This window comes from Apostichopus japonicus, chromosome 21, assembly GCF_037975245.1.
Source record: "Apostichopus japonicus isolate 1M-3 chromosome 21, ASM3797524v1, whole genome shotgun sequence".
Classification (NCBI taxonomy): Eukaryota; Metazoa; Echinodermata; class Holothuroidea; order Aspidochirotida; family Stichopodidae; genus Apostichopus; species Apostichopus japonicus.
The window spans coordinates 17,940,315-17,957,167 of NC_092581.1; the positions used below are offsets into that span (position 1 = coordinate 17,940,315).

General features: G+C 36.1%; 2 protein-coding genes across 2 annotated transcripts; one reads left to right on the plus strand and one right to left on the minus strand.

The window, feature by feature from the left end:
• Positions 1-671: 671 nt before the first annotated feature.
• Positions 672-8,170, plus strand: LOC139962593 (eukaryotic translation initiation factor 1A, X-chromosomal-like). Its single transcript, XM_071962718.1, has 5 exons — positions 672-832; positions 1,794-1,877; positions 3,539-3,642; positions 4,072-4,308; positions 5,592-8,170. Exons 1-5 carry the CDS (start codon positions 817-819, stop codon positions 5,595-5,597), a joined length of 447 nt encoding a protein of 148 aa, XP_071818819.1. The 5' UTR covers positions 672-816; the 3' UTR covers positions 5,598-8,170.
• On the minus strand, positions 8,043-16,840 carry LOC139962592 (polycomb protein eed-A-like). Its single transcript, XM_071962717.1, has 11 exons — positions 16,659-16,840; positions 15,819-15,992; positions 15,360-15,518; positions 14,696-14,821; positions 14,143-14,224; positions 13,437-13,528; positions 12,679-12,812; positions 11,652-11,757; positions 11,087-11,245; positions 10,502-10,575; positions 8,043-10,121 (listed from the first exon to the last, which is right to left on the minus strand). The coding sequence occupies exons 1-11, from the start codon at positions 16,758-16,760 to the stop codon at positions 9,995-9,997; spliced, it is 1,335 nt and encodes a 444-aa protein (XP_071818818.1). The 5' UTR covers positions 16,761-16,840; the 3' UTR covers positions 8,043-9,994.
• Between the last annotated feature and the right edge of the window lie 13 nt (positions 16,841-16,853).

Sequence of the window (16,853 nt, forward strand, 5' to 3'; positions counted from 1 at the left end):
ACCTCCCCCTCCCTTTTTCTCTCCTATACACATATGAGAGTACAAACACCGTAAGGGCCTACTATAGTCACTTCAAATGAACACTTGCATTTTTGCACAAATTTTATGATCAAGATTCTCTACTGGAATTTATTAACAAAATATGTTCGTTGGCTATCATTGACCTCTCTCTCTCTCCTGTAAATTGATACCAAAAATGGGGAGCTGCATATTTGGCTCTGCTGAAAACTTCATACCGCAAAATTGATGCCCAAAACTTCATAATCACCCTCTATGTATATGTTGTGTAATATTATCACGAGATTCAAGGTCTAATTTTAGACCTTCCTCTCCTATTTAATCTTTAAAGAAGCCCACCCCTGCCCCCACCCTTTCATTATTGAAAAGAGTACCCGGTCAGTGGTCACAGAGGCTGAAGTTTGGATCTTAGCATGATCGTTAAAGGTAGGCTTATAACGAAACAGGTTAAATAGAAATGGAACAGACGAATTAATTGAACTATGAAAGAGGTATTATTAACAACGGACAGGGAGACCAGAAATTTAATTTTGAGGGGGATCCACTTACTAACGAGAAATTGAGCTATAAGAGGGCCAGAAGCACATATACATGAAGAACACAGGTAGACTTCGTGAGACGATTCAATTAGCAATAGCGCCCCCTTTCGTCTTTATTTCGCAAGAACAATCCTTCGACTGGGAACAACGTGACGATACTCTTTCCGAGTTACCAGCAAATACAGGAATTTTCAACGATCATACCACTAATCAACATCTGATTTGCACTTCTTGTTAAACCAGAACAAACGAATTTATTATGCCCAAGAATAAGGGTTTGTAAAGACATAATTTGTGTAAAATCTACTGGGGTTTATAGGTTATATACTTATCATTATCAATGAATGTGTAAGGTTCAGTATAGGAGCTTTGGCCTACTGACTACTGTATGCTTACTAGCATGTAATGCACAGTCACAGTTGGCACTTAACCCGTTCTATACGTAAGAAATATGTATGCCTAAGAATCAAAACTAGCCTAAGTTAGGCTTTCTAGCCTAGGCTACATGAAAACGGTGACATTGGCTAATCTTAGTCATAGTCAACATATTCCTATATAATTCAACAATTTATTCGTGCTGCAATTGGTATGGCTAGACCTAATCATCGATTGCGATAGTTGCCTAGATAAATACTGAGCACAAATGAACACAGAATAGGCCTAAGACTGCGTCATAATAATAGGCTAGTGGGGGACAAAATCTCAGCGAATCGGCAAGAAAATATGCATTTCCTTAATAACTGGGTATACTCCATATTCTGTAGCCAAAGCAGAAACATGTATGGTTCAGTAAGACAGGAATTGGATCAATAATTCAACAAGTCAGCATTTTTGTTGTCTTTCTTTTTCTACACCATAGAAACTTCCCTTTATTATTTATTTTTTTAAACAGTTTTTTTGTATTTGTCATACTTGTATCATAGCTTAATAGCTTGATGCAATCCACTCATTGAAGTAGGCTGTGCGGAAAAAATGTACGAAAGTGGTGCCAGTTTTAATGAAGATACGTTACCAGAAATTGCTATGTTTGTACATAGACATTGTCATTGTGTAACTGTATGGAGATGGGCGAGAAAATTAGTAATAATTCTTAGCCCTAACAATATATATCATGTTTAAGTTGATTCCTGTAATTCGTTTCTGTATTGTGTGACATTAGACCATAGGAATAATCGATGGTACTAGAATGTCAATAAAATGCAAAATTTAACTTTTCTTTCGTTCTGTTGTATTCAGGAAAGGGAGGAAAAAACAGGAGAAGGGGAAAGAATGAGAATGAGTCTGAAAAGAGAGAATTAGTTTTCAAGGATGATGGACAAGGTATATTGAATTTCTTTTCCTATATTTTAGATATATATACATTTATTTCCCCTCCCCAGGCGCGTATCCAGGGGGGGCGTTAGGGGCGCGCACCTCCTACGCCTATGTGTGTAGTGTCCGGTTTCGGAAATATCTGGTATTTTTTTCATTTCCTTCAACGAAGTTTTATAATAGCCATTATAAGCGGTTTCAATATTTGTACACCAATAAATTAACTGTGTCTGAATTTTCGAAAATTTCCTGACCAACAATTTTCAACATACTTCCCTCTACTCGCACAATTTGACCAGTCTGTTAGGGGTTCAAGGAGGTGTTTCTATATTGGTTGTCCATAGATGAAATTTTTTGCAACGTTATGGGTACAGTATGTTTTGAAGTGAGTTTAATCACGAGAAATGTGCATTTTCAAATTCTGAACAAAAAATAGGCTTAAAACCTTCAAAAGTGGGGCTGTCGGGTATTGTGGGCCGCGACTTAGAATCACCTACAAAAGCAATGATCCACGGGACATGCGATGAGGTCGAACATGATGTGTGACTGGTGACAATCTTCAAAAAGGTTATGGATGGGGAAAAAACTATTGGGAAATACTTGGTTCTCAGGCAAAAGTGTACATCTGGTTGGTCATTTTCAAGCCCGAGAAGTGCCATTTCCGGTGATCTGTGGGGTATCAAAACCAGAAATTTTCTTGTACGCTGCGCGCCAACCGATGGTGGCGCTCCGCTTAGATAGTAATTCGCGCCCCCCGGGTTAGAAAATCCTGGATACACCCCTGCCTCCCCCTTCATATTCTTCATAAAGCAGTGCTAAGCCACTACTAAGAAGACATGCAGTTAATGTACGTCAGAGTGGTTTGAGAATTTTTACAGTATCAATCTGTGAAAATTATGATCATTGTTGGACTACTTTGCATTAGCATTATGGGTGTTAAGTTTTCCTTCCGTAAAGACTACAGATTATTTAGTCAGTATTGTCATGTTGCCATGGAAATCATTGAATGTTGTATAATGTCTTGAAAAGAAAAGCAAGAGGTACATCTCCTAATGAAGTCCCTCATTTCAGTATAAAGAGTATGTTTACAGGGCTACTTAGTGCAACTTTATTCCTGCTGAAATGACTTAGGAACATATGACTTAGGACTATATACAGATGGCAAAATAGGTTTTTCATATTAAGCTTGGCTCATTGTTTGATTATTATATTTTACTGGTTGTTTTTGTATTCAGAAGGGGTTCAATCTGGGGCAGGGGAGGGGAAAGTCAGACTCTGAGGGGCATGGTGACATATGACTTTATTTTAGGTAGTTACCACAAAATTACTTCAAAAATTCTGTAACACATAATATTCTAGTACTAATTGTAATGTTTTTCAACAAAACAGCCCCTTTCAAGTGCAACTAGTTAAAAATTTGCCGACGACGACGTTCTAGTAACAATTTTCTTTAATTTTTACACAAGAGGGAGATTCTTATAGATGACAAGAGTGCACCTTTTAATTTCCAATAACCAAAAGTATGCACTTTTCTTCACAATTTTGGCTGGGATGTGCCCCCTCCCCCAATACTCCTCCCCCCCCCTTCCCTGGCTATGCTGCCCCTGCTTACCTTTACTTCATTTAATGTAACCATTTCTGGACACCATATCCTTCATTCTGAAATGCAGAATACGCCCAGGTTCTGAAGATGTTGGGAAATGGTAGATTGGAAGCCCAGTGCTTCGACGGGGTCAAGAGATTGTGCCATATTCGAGGAAAATTGAGAAAGAAGGTCAGTAAGCAACGTAAATATCTCTCTGTACAGTTCCTGGTATGTTTTCAAGAAAACATGTGATAATGGCAGGAAAATGATAAAATATTTAAATGTCATGATCAGAGGATATTTTGTCTGTCTGTGATGTCATAGTCAATGCAAGAAGTCATTAAGCATTCACGTAACTCATCTCAGATGCTGGAACTAACTAGCTTAATATAATTTCAAAGGATTATCTAATAACATTTTTTACGTGTTCTTTTACTTAAATAAGTTCGAATATGCAAAAACTATTCTGCTTTATGAATGCACTGTTTAGTGATTATGTGTTGAGAGCATTCCAGCAGAGCATTGCAACTCTCCAGAAGTTGCAAGTATTGTGACATCTTTTGTAAATTGATATCGATTTTCATCTTTCTTTTGGTGATTATTTCGGAATGGCTTTAGGTTTGGATCAACACATCGGACATCATTCTCGTCGGTCTTCGGGATTACCAAGACGCCAAGGCGGACGTGATTCTGAAATACAACGCAGACGAGGCCCGCAATCTGAAGGGTTACGGAGAACTGCCCAACTCTTGTAAGATCAATGAAACCACCATGTACGGAGAGAATGAAGAAGAAGATGACATCACCTTTGACCTTGACTACGACGATGATCAAGGAGACGATGATATTGAAGGCGTAAGTTAATAAATTTAAGACAACTTCAGGGAATAATTTAATGTTCAAATTTTGTGCAGCAGTTTTGAAGACCCTGAATTTAGTCCCCTATAAAATACTATGTGTTCCTGTGTACAAAAACTGCACTATACATCTTGCAATCGTATAACGACCTGACCATTTTGCATAGCATCTTGACCATTTTGCATAGCAACCTGACCATTTTGCATAGCAACCTGACCATTTTGCATAGCAACCTGACCATTTTGCATAGTAACCTGACCATTTTGCATAGTAACCTGACCATTTTGCATAGTAACCTGACCATTTTGCATAGTAACCTGACCATTTTGCATAGCAACCTGACCAGTTTGCATAGCAACCCGACCATTTTGCATAGCAACCTGACCATTTTGCATAGTAACATGACCATTTTGTATAGCAACCTGAACATTTTGCATAGTAACCTGACCATTTCGCATAGCATTTTACGATGCGATATACGATAAAATATTCCCTGTACTGATAGCTATTCATTGCCTGTATCTGTCAGAATGTAGAGCATATTTATCGATATCAAGTGACCAGGAGGAATGTAATGTGTGAAAAAACGTGGTGTTATATTTCAGTTTTTCAAGATTCTAGTTTCTTTTTCTTCTCTTCTGCAAGGATTACATGAAATTGAAGCGAACTTATGTCCTCAGTGCTGAAAAGGCTTCAGTATTATAATTCCAAGTTTTTGGTTCACAATTTGAATATATGTATGTATTTTAGATCCTCCTGCAAGCAGGAAGTCGCGAAGAAGCCATCATTGGCCTATCAAAGCCGCAAGCTGACTGAAGTCAGTCTCTTAGATACATTTTTTAACGTCCATGATTATGAATTGTCAATAACTCTGTAACTGGACGACATACATTAATCTTGGAGTGACTCGAACTCGGGACCTTATGATTGAAAGGCACCGGTGTCAACCACTGAGCTAACACTCCCTGTTAGCTTAATATATATTTGGTATCTATTTTTTTATATCTGGTAACAAAAATATTAAGATATTGAGATTGATATCTCATCGCTTAAATCATATCTTGATATCTTGTACTGTTACTTTCTGTACTGGATTTAACAGTACTCTACTCTAAGAGCTACACTACAGGTTGTAGCAGAATAGATTAGTTGGTTGGATTGAGGGATTTCCAATTAGTAATGAATATCACCTCCATGAACATAGATCAAGTTTGTATCTGGATTCACGTTTTGCCTTTGAAGTCTTTCTTTGATGTTGTTTTTTCTTCCTTCTTTTGCAGATTTAGCCTTCCTAATTTACACAGAAGCTCCGTCACATTTTGGGAATTACCGACATGTGCAATTTTGTATGGAAAATTGCTTTGTCATCAAGCGCTCTGTAACCATAACGAGGAGATTGTTTAAACGCTGCCTTTGATCTGCTGTGTGAAGAACTGGTGTTATCGAGCACATGTAATAGATGTGCTGCTTTTCCATTTAACCTTTCAGAGTAAATATTATATTTTTCTGGAAGATCTATCGCTTAGCAGACCTGGTAACAGACAAATAAAATGTGGTCCAAACTTTGGAAGTGTTTTTCCTTTTATTAGACTGAGGATAATAGGATATTGTCTGAGCCTTTACGGGTTAAGTATGTAAGAAAAGGAAAAAGTATTTTTCGAGTAAGAAGGTGAAAAAACAGAAGCCAGATGGGAAACATTAAAAAGGATAAAATATTTCTTAAATTTTTTCTGACATTCATGATGAGCCAAGACAAAAGAAATCGGCGGAGTGTATAGCCTAGTGGTTAACGCCGGCGTCTCCCAGTCATGAGATCCCCGGTTCGATTCCCCGCCGACAGCAATGTGTGTCGTCTGGCAAGGGGTGTTGTTCAATAACAACTTCCCGAGATGGACGTTAAATGGATGTGTGCCGAGAGATTGGCTTCGGTCAGCTTGCAAATCTATAAGCCTCCATGGCTTCTTTCGCGAGTTCCAGCTTGCGGGAAGATCACATATACATACATACAACATCATTAGCTAAAAGAAAAGAAATGGAATGTTTTGTGCCTTCCAACTCTAACCACTTGAGGAGTTTTGAAATTATTATATAAGATTCTTGACAAAGGAACCAAGATAAAATAGTTTGCAAGCTTCTTTTCATCCTTGTTTTGTTTTGTTAGGGAGGGGTAAAGAGGGGTAGGGGATGAAGAGGGGGTGAAAAGGGGGTCCAGTGTCATACTTGGTCCAGGGTCAAACCTAGCTATCAATGTGAATAGTGGGTATTAGTATATTAGCCATTGAGAAAACCAGGGGGGTTGTTTTGCCCCCAACAGTTGGTCTTGCTTGCATGTTGTGGAAGGAAAATGTGATATTTTCATTCTTATAGAGGTTACTGTTGACTGTCATTGATATTTGTAGATTGACAAAAAATCTATGACATTTATTTTGGTGCAGAGTTGTTAGATGGAATTATAAGGTTTTTGTTTATGAATTCTGTGTGTATTATACCATTTTTGCCCCTTTTTTTTTCCTTTTTCTTTTGGCTGTTATGAGAAAGTTACTAGTGAATAGATAAATTGTACATAAATCAAGGGTTTTTGTTGTATGTTAGTTAGAGCTGCATATTGAGTTTTCAAAACAATGCAATCCTTGTATCTTGTCAAAAAAGTATCCTGTCAGGATTGAGTTCACAGATAAAACAATATCGTGTGAAGTAAAATATCACAATGAACAAAATGTGAAATTTCATCAAAAAGAGTAAGTTTCTTTCAAACTCAATATGCAGTTTTTATAACGTTCCATTTGAAATGTCGTATTTAAGTTTTCTTTATTTTCGTCATTTTGGTGTTTCATCATTTTTCCCCTCTCTGTAATAGATAGTACAAAACTCCAATGTGAACGCCCATTACTTTGGCCTCCAATACCTTTACCGTCATAAAATTATACTTAAAGAGGATGTCTTCATTTTGTTAAATGCAGAAACAGATTTACTCTTCGGTTCAGTATATGCCACTCATCACATGTATTTGGCAGCAGTCAGGGTTGTAGTTTAACTCCAGTTATTATGCAAAAACATCCAAGCAGCATGGACAACATCAAAATCAATGGAAATCATATTCAAATAAATTTTCAAAATAATATTCAAAAGCATATGTAGCTTAGGTTAATTTGTGATAGGACTGCTAAATGTTCAGGAAAATGATGTGTGAATGTTGGAGGGATGTTTGTCAATGCTGCCCTCATCTCAAGATGCTGACAGAAGACGTGTGTTTGCACAATGCTTCCATATCATCGTGAACCAGAAACTGGATGTTCCATTCAGTTACATAACCGAAGTTTTACCTTAACATGCAGACTCATGCTGAGGTTTGAAGTCCTGCCTAATGTTTTTCAAGAGACTAAATGGAACTAATTAATCTAAGAATAGTTTTGAAATTATGAATTTGTTGGTGAAAATAATTTGTTTACGCAGAGTAGAGTGTAAAGGAATGATAAGTTAAGTGTTCCATAGGTAAAAATATGTAATTTACTTTTAGCTATTCCATTTAACTGGTAATTTGTTATCCAGGTCCAATCGGGAATTAGGTATAATAGATTAGCTTTATCATTTCTCACAGATTTCTCATAGTTTCTTAAGTTCTTCACTTATGATTCCAATCACCGTCTAGGAGTATCACTGTTTTTTAAAACAACAAAATTGAAGTGAAAACAAGAAAATTACAAAGAAATTATACAGCTTTTGAATAAAAAAAAATTCATTTACAAAATGTATTGAGAAAAGTTTTCACTGTAAATTAGGCTACAGGCAGTGCCGATATTACAATAACAAAAATGTGATATACTTGTTCTCATTTACGAATAAAAAACAATAATCGTAAGTTGGTGTTATGACTCCTCTTTTTATAGTTTTTATCAGCCTTGTTAAAGAAAATGTTGAGCGTCTATTTTAAAGCAACTGTTTGAGTTTATATTTTTGGTAATGTTTTGACAAGACGGTTCAGTTTCCTTTCAAGTGAGACAAAACTCAAATATTTTGAAAATTTTGAATGTCAAGATTATTGACATATTATTTAAATGTCTGGCAAATAACAAAGTCTTAAGAAAGAAGAGAGCCATTGTTTACTCAAATACTGCAGCAATGTTCATTTAATGAAAAGGTCTCATTGGGTACCTTTATTTGATCAATTTGTGATATTTTGAGAAAAACTAGATCTACTTCTGGAATGAAATTGAACAAAACAGTTGAAAACACACCACACCTTGCATGATATTAACAATGACAACAGTTTTACACTCCCATATAACTGTTAGTTGCATTCTGAATAAGATCTCTTGCGCTTGACAAAGCTTACAGTCAAATCTAACATTTCCACTGTGATATTGCAATGATATCCTTTCATCATTGCCTTTCGTGTAAGGCACTGCTTGGAGAAAAAAAACTGACACAATACGCTAATCCTTGTAAGGAAATACATGAGGTTAAAAGGGGGCTGTCATTTCATCAATTTGAGGTAAAATCTGTTACTTTCCATGTTATTGCTCTTTGTATTTCTTAGGTAAATGTAAACAGTGTTGGCACTGATATAAACGTCAGCATTAGTCCATATTGTGAGCTTCCAAAAGTTTAGTGGGAGCAGTTGCAAATCTCATCACTAAGACAGAAAACCATTAAAATTAAAAGAGAAAACCATTGAAATTCAAGCACATGTGGCTCAGTGATGTCATAGTTAGATTAATGATGATAGTTGGGTATGCTTTTTCTTAAACTATTACCATTATTGGAAAAGCATTGATAAGCAAGATCATTTGTATTGAAACAGGTCTTAAAACATTTCATATTCAAAATAAGGACTGAAAAGAAGAAGGCTCCAATATGTTCATGAACTTGCTTGGCAATCATACATCTGAAATATGAACTAAAATCACCCATAGCTATGAGTGCACAACTGGAAATATCAGCTTCTAGTTACCATGGATACCGGTGTCTGTATCTCATCCATGATCCTATTTGTTCATTTCGGAACAGTTAGCATGCACGAATATGAACCTTAACTCTCAGTTAATTACTTCTCTTGCATTCTTCAAATTTTCAAGAGTTTTATTTCGATGGAAGAGAACTTGGTCTGTATATCCTCACGGGACAGGTTTCAGATGGTTTGTTTGGTTTGATCATATCGTCATCTAATATTATAAAGGCAAAACTTTTCAACAAGCTTTGTAGGTCTCAGCCCCAGAAAGAGAATTTTGAACACACAGTGTTCATCAGTATACCTGACACTCTCCAGGATCAACAATGTGAAAGTGTTGTCCAACATACCTCTACACATATTAAGTACACTTCTTCACGTAATACTCCAATCTGGAGTAGCGTCACTTTATTGTCCAGTCATACATGGACCAGAAGGAGTGCCTTATGTTTGTTGTCCGATGTACCTCTACTCATATTAAGTACACTTATTCACGTAATTCTCCAGTCTCCAAACCCTGGAGTAGCGTCACTTTGTTGTCCGGACATACATGGACCAGAAAGAGTGCCTTATGTATGTTGTCCAACGTACCTCTTCACATATTAAGTACACTTATTCATGTAATACTCCAAACCCTGGAGTAGTGTCACTTTATTGTCCTGTCATACATGGACCAGAAGGAGTGCCTTATGTATGTTGTCCAGAGTATTATACACAATACAGGACCAAATGGAATCACTTTGTTTTGTCCCACCTCCAGATGGTTCCATTATCACAAACACATAACAGAATTCCTGCATCTCTACTCAGGGCTGTCTGTCTAATGGCCGTCGTACACTTTGGATGAGAGAATGTTGAGAATCTGAAACGAGATGATTGAAAGATGATGAAACAATATAGTTGGTTTGTATCTAAGCATTTGTTGTATTACAACATATATGATATTTAATGACTTCATAATTAAGATAACTTGTCTGCTGAAAAATAGCTAGAGGTCTTAGTTTGGACAAGTATAATAGCAAACAGAACTAAACAGAACAAAACAATTAAAGAGCTGCAATTTTTGCATCCTAAAACTAGCTTAATTTTGTTAAACTTGTTTGTTTTGGAAAAAAATAAGCACTATAAGAGGTGGGTCCAGTAAACAATCCTATTAAGGCTATTAAAACTATTAAGGCTGCCATTGTTACTAATGCATATTCATTAAGTCAATGGGTACTATTGAATAATCATTATCCTTACCTGGACTTCTGAGGGTCATCTACATTGATATCCCAAACAAAGACTTTACCAATTTGATTACCGAGAGCAATTACCTGAAAAATGTAAAAGACAAGATAACGTAAACATTTATACCTGTTTATTCCAAACATGAACTACACCTTTTTTGGAGGCAGGGGGAGGGGGTTTGGTATGTGTCATTATTAAAAACTTCTTGAATCAAATAGCAGGCATTATTTATATAAACAGTGACCACTTCAAGAACTGAACACTGCTCGAATTTGTAACATATCCTCTGCCAATAAGCGATACTTAAGTTACTCTCTGCCATAAATCAGTACTTAATTTACCCTCTGCCAATAATCAATATTAACTGACCCTCTGCCAATAATCAATATTAACTTACCCTCTGCCAATAATCAATATTAACTTACCCTCTGCCAATAGTCAATATTAACTTACCCTCTGCCAATAATCGATAAGAAACTTAACCCTCTGCCAATAAGCGATACTGAATTTACCCTCTGCCAATAATCAATATTAACTTACCCTCTGCCAATAATCAATATTAACTTTCCCTCTGCCAATAATCAATAATTAACTTACCCTCTGCCAATAATCGATACTGAACCGCATGAACCAGATATCACAACTCGTGTACTCAAACCTGTAGAGTACGGTGACCTGCGTCTCATTGGGCTTGACGTCCTCTAAAGGTGTGTTGATGCTCCCTGGCTTCCAACAGATGATTGCATTCTCACATGACTATCGGTAAGAAGAAATAAATTCATGATCTCTTGCCATGTTTTATATGAGAACATTATTAAATGCACAATGTACACAAAGGATATTCTAGTTTTGACCATTGTTGACTTCGCATGATCAGCATGGTTAATGCTCTGGTGTGGACCTACACATCAAAAAGGATATTTATTCAAGCTATACTTTTGGAGTTGAACATGATTAGAAAGCTTCAGACTTTAGACTTCTAGTGATCTTAAAATGACATGAAAAATGATCAGACATTTTCAACACAAAAACTTTAAAGATTCAGTATGGGTAAGATGCAAAAATTTCAAAATGTCCCCCAAAAGAGGCATATTCCATCTCAAAAGATGTGTCTGACAATCTTATAAATAGAACTAACAAAGTGCTTAGCAAGAACTGATACCTTTGACAAAACGAAGTCTCCCAACCACCTCACGCAGTCAACGTAGTTACGATGAATGTCCCTGGTAGAGAAGTCTGGAATGTTAACACACATTGATTTGAACGGTCTGCGAGAAAAAAAACACCCAAAATTACTCAAGTCAGATGTTGAGTTTAACATTATTTGTAAATTCTTCTCTAACTCTAAAATCTCATTAACTGCATAAAAACCTTTCTAAACTGTTTTTTTTTTTTTGTAAATAAATCAGCTTTGCTATGCCCACATTCACTTGTACTTTGGACAAAATAAAGTCAACATACATTTCCAGATTACCCAATAGGCAGATGTGGCAAGTGTCATGTGACCCCCAAGGTCAAGCGGCTTCTGCGAACACTTCCATACAAAACATACCAACATTATATTTTCGTATTATGCCTGCAAAAACTTGATAACGAGGAGAACAGGGCGAGCAAGCATATGGTGCGTTAGGGCCTTAGAGTGTGTTGTTAATCTAGCACTTTTCAAAATGAATACATCCATTAATTTTGAACACAGCCAGAGATAACTAGCAATTAATTTCTATGTGTTTTTGGGCACATGCACAAAGCGATATTGTTAGTGAAACAAACAAGACACTTGCCACTAACGTTGTGAGGGTGACCATACCTCTCCTAATTCACGTAAAAATGCAAGCAAATAATTTGAAACTAGCCACTTTTAAATTTTACAAGTAGGTACAGAAATTAAACAATTCATTGGCAGGATACCAGAGAACTAGAGGCAGGCCTCTCTGCCACTTTTCTAGCTAAACGTCACTGTGAGTACAAATGGGTCGAATCCTAGTCCATCTCACTCATAACTATAGTAACAGATCAATGCACATTCATGAATATGGATCTTTTCATTATGAAAAAACAGGACAAAATGTTTTTTGATGGGGGGGGGGGGTGAGGATCACAACCAATGGGAATATGAATCAATATAATAATAAACTATAGTTTGTCAATATTATCATTATTTAATAATATTGACCAATCATTTTACTTACTTGGGACTTTTAGCAGAGTTGTAGAGATAGGAAGCCTTTATCGTTTCCTCGATTGAATTTTTATTGAGACGCCACATCTTGAGGGAATGATCCATTCCACAGGAAATTATCCTAGTTCCATCAAGATTGAAATCCTGGTTGACAAAAACAATGAAAATTATATTATCTCAAAATTAGAATTAAAATAAAATTGATTTGGTATTAATATTCAGGAGAATGCCAGATAGCATAAAATGATACCACAGAGTAATAATCACCAATTCAGAAAGGGTTAATGTATGTCTGAAAACAAAGCTAAAAATATTTTGTGACAAAATACATGACAAGTTTTTTAGGCATGCTAACAGTGCTCACTTCTTTGAAGAGGCAATAAATACCAATTTGCTAATCTTTCTTTATTTGTGGTTGTTTTTATGATGGCGATGGTGACAACAACATGTTGAAGACTTAACAAACACCTCCAGGTGAGACTTTACTTTTTAAGTAAGAACATTTAGAAATGCTTGAATATTCATGTACACTTTGCTTCTACAGACAGTTGGGACAATTTCTGAATGTTAATACCTCTGTAAACTGTACTCCAATATCATGCTCTCAAAGCGCTTGTATTGACAGTACAAACAGTTCCTAACCTTAATCTGATAGAAACATGACATTCATCCTGCTCGTACTGTCAATACGAGTGCCCTGAAGCGGGACATGACACTACAGTAAAGAAAAAATTGTCCCAACTGGGTGGCTTCTAAGAGTTGACTTACAGCACTGAGAACCTCATCTCTGTGGCCTTCTACTCCACCAAAGACTATCACTAGAACATTTGTCTTGACATTCCACAGACGAAGAGAATTGTCTGGAGATTAAAACAGACAACAAAAAGGAACGTCACAATTGAAAAATGGAGCAGTAACAGAGGTTATACCCACATTGTAGAGGCACAACCTATCACAACATTCTGCTGTTATTATGTGATGACCTCCAGGGAATAAGTTATATGGTATCTAGGACAGAAGAATGCTACAAAAGATAGCCCATGATTATAAAAATCACCACAAGATGCATAGCAGGTTTGGTGCCTTGAATACTAATATGAACAACCTTCACAGATTCCAACAATTGTTATGGAAAGTCCAAAGACTATTATCTCAACACTGCTTTTTGTTTTTTCTAGAAGACAGTTCTAGGAAACTGCCTCAATTCCTTTCATCACAAACTATATTTATTTTATTTATTTTTTGGGGGGGGTTTTATTTATAGAAAAAAAACCTTAAGCCAACTGAGGATTTGAAGTTAGATCCACTTGACTTTCTAACTGCTTACACTATGTCATTAATTTATATGTGACTTATACATAAACATTATGCATAACCTTTACATAGATGATGAACATATCAAATTCCAAATATATTGTTGTAACCATAGTTGCTCTACAGTCAGTCAGTTAAAAAAATAAAGCAGAAGTCTTACCTTTACTAACTGACATTAACAGATTGCAGTCGTTGGGGTGTATTTTTAATTCATTGACTGGGTTGCCGTGGGCAACAATATGCTAAAACAGAACAAAGAACAAAGCTTGTTTTCAGTATCCCTACTACCAGAGAAAGACACTTGGTGTGTAACAGTTGGCATTTGTAAGGTTTCACAGTTACCACATTAAGTAAAATAATACACGCTGAAAAAACAATGCCATCAGATTTCATTACAGTAATGGTCACAAATTCAAGGCAATTGTGGATATAAAAGTGTAGAAAGTTATATATTAATGTTACATATCAGTGCTTGTGACATAGCATTAATAATACATTTGTTCATGCTAATGTAAAAAGTCATTGTCTAAAGTGACTCCATTCACTGAAAATGCAGTAACATTTAGTTGCATTATAAACGATCAGGTTAATAAGCTTTACGATTCTCTCAGTCATTTTGATTTTTTTACCAACATGTATATCAATTTCTCAACTCATTTAATTTACATTTGATTACTTTACGGTAGTAGAAATAAGTCAAATTTATTTCTAACCTTGACACACTGCAGTGTTATTGGACTAATGATTCTCAGTATACCCCTCGAACCTGCGGCTGCTAGAAGGGGAAGACCAGTCGTTTCTTCGTACATCCAAGCGACACAATAAAAATTTTCATTCGACTAGAAGACTTGTTAAGCAGATATCGACAACCTTTACAGTTAAAAGACTAATCTTGGCATTACTATATGTAATCTATTTGAGTATTCTTAGGGGACCTACAGGCTCTAACTGCAACATACCACGTCTCATACTCCCTCAAGCAAACTAATAAATGAAATGCAACATCTGTATGGATTCTTGTACAAAATGAAGATTTAAATTATTTCACACTTCAGCTTCAAAAAGTACTTAGATTCTGATACAGGATAGATACATGGTGCAATGTAATTTATATTTTAGTGAATCTTTACAGACTTTAAAGGTGCAACAACAGACTCTTTCTCAAGAGAATTTCACACATCACTCTGCACCAACAATCTCCCTGTTGTAACACTTAACCCTGTCATTAATTCCCTACTTGTTATCATGAAAACTGAACGAAAATAACATGAAGGGTACAATGTGGTTTATGTCAAAACAAATTCAGGTTGCTCTATTTATAGTTCCAAGCATTTTTTTTTTCAGTCCATGATAAATCCTAAGTTTAAGTAAGGATACATCAGCATCAACATAGCTCTGTAGAAGTTTTATCCCAGTCGAGTCACCAAGCTCATAAACAGAGACCCTGTTACTTCCTGCTGTGGCAAAGGTTAACGTGTCTCCCTCCTTGTAAAAAGGATTAATAGCCACACCAAATATTGGCTGGTCATGCTCTTCCTAAATGCAAGATATATTTAGAAAATGAGGAACACAAAATATTCTTTTACAATATTTTATACTCTCATGTGTACTTCATATATGCCACTGCATGGCATAGATATAACTTATTTGCTTTCGCATTGCAAAATACTACGCCAAATGGGCAAATTGGGCCACCTTACTTTAGCCGGCCTATATTTCGACCCTTCACATCCCACATGCTAGGTTTTGAGACCAATAAGCACAAATTAAAGTGATATATAAGACATTAACAATTACATGTGCATTTTCTTGTACTCTTTGAATGAATTACCTCACCTTGATATAAGTTGTACATTTGTAAGCTGGCTTCCCCTTTAAGTGCTTTCGTCTGCCTCTTCTGATAATGCCATCTCCAGTCCCAGAACTTCCAGTGTAACTGGTAGGAGTTGCTGATCTTGAGTTACTCTCCAGAGTTGGTGTGCTTACTTCACTGACCGTTTCCTCTAACTCCTGAAGGAATATTATTTAAAAATGTCATGTTGATATTAATATTTTGAATTATTATAAACGTAGATAAATAAATAGACAGTTCTAGAGATGACATCCTATATCTACTGCTATACCCAGAGTAAACTAAAAGACATACTATTTTTAAGAGAATGATACACTGCTTTTGAGAATTCTGAAGAGAACTTAAGTTTTATGACTATCTGGTTGAAACTTATTTGAATATCAAAGCAAGAACTTTGTCAGAACATGGGTACAGATCTCCAATCCTTGCTTTCAAAGAAATAAGGAGATTTACAATTTTCCATCCCTATTCCCCTCCCCCAAATAGGTAATTGTGGAGAAGTATGGGTGGCTGGGAGAAATTGGTAAAAAATAACATTTAAACAAGGTAGTCCAAAAATAACAGAAACACAAAGGCTGTGTTAGTGTTAATGCTGCAGAACACAATGAAATGATCATTTGATTCAATAATACTGAGATAGTATTGGGTAGGAGCAACACTGAAAGTGCTACTGCTACTCCGTGATAACGCATGACATGCAACTTTCGCATAACTAGGCCTACAAACTACCAAACATAGGATATGCCTATGGCGAATAGAAAATAACACAGAATGAAATTGACAGGATACTATTACTAAGTTACGGAAAATTACTGAAACTTAACCACGTCATCACTAGTTCCAGTATCTTGGCTGCTTTCCCGAATTAATGGGAGCTTCTTTCTTTTGGACGGTGGCTCCAAAGATTTTCTTTCCGTGTCACACATGTTCGTTTGTTACCGGATCCCTGTGTTGTTAAATTTTCGGAAATTTATATCCACCATCAAACTTGACAAAGCGCGCCAAGTTTTCTGACTTTG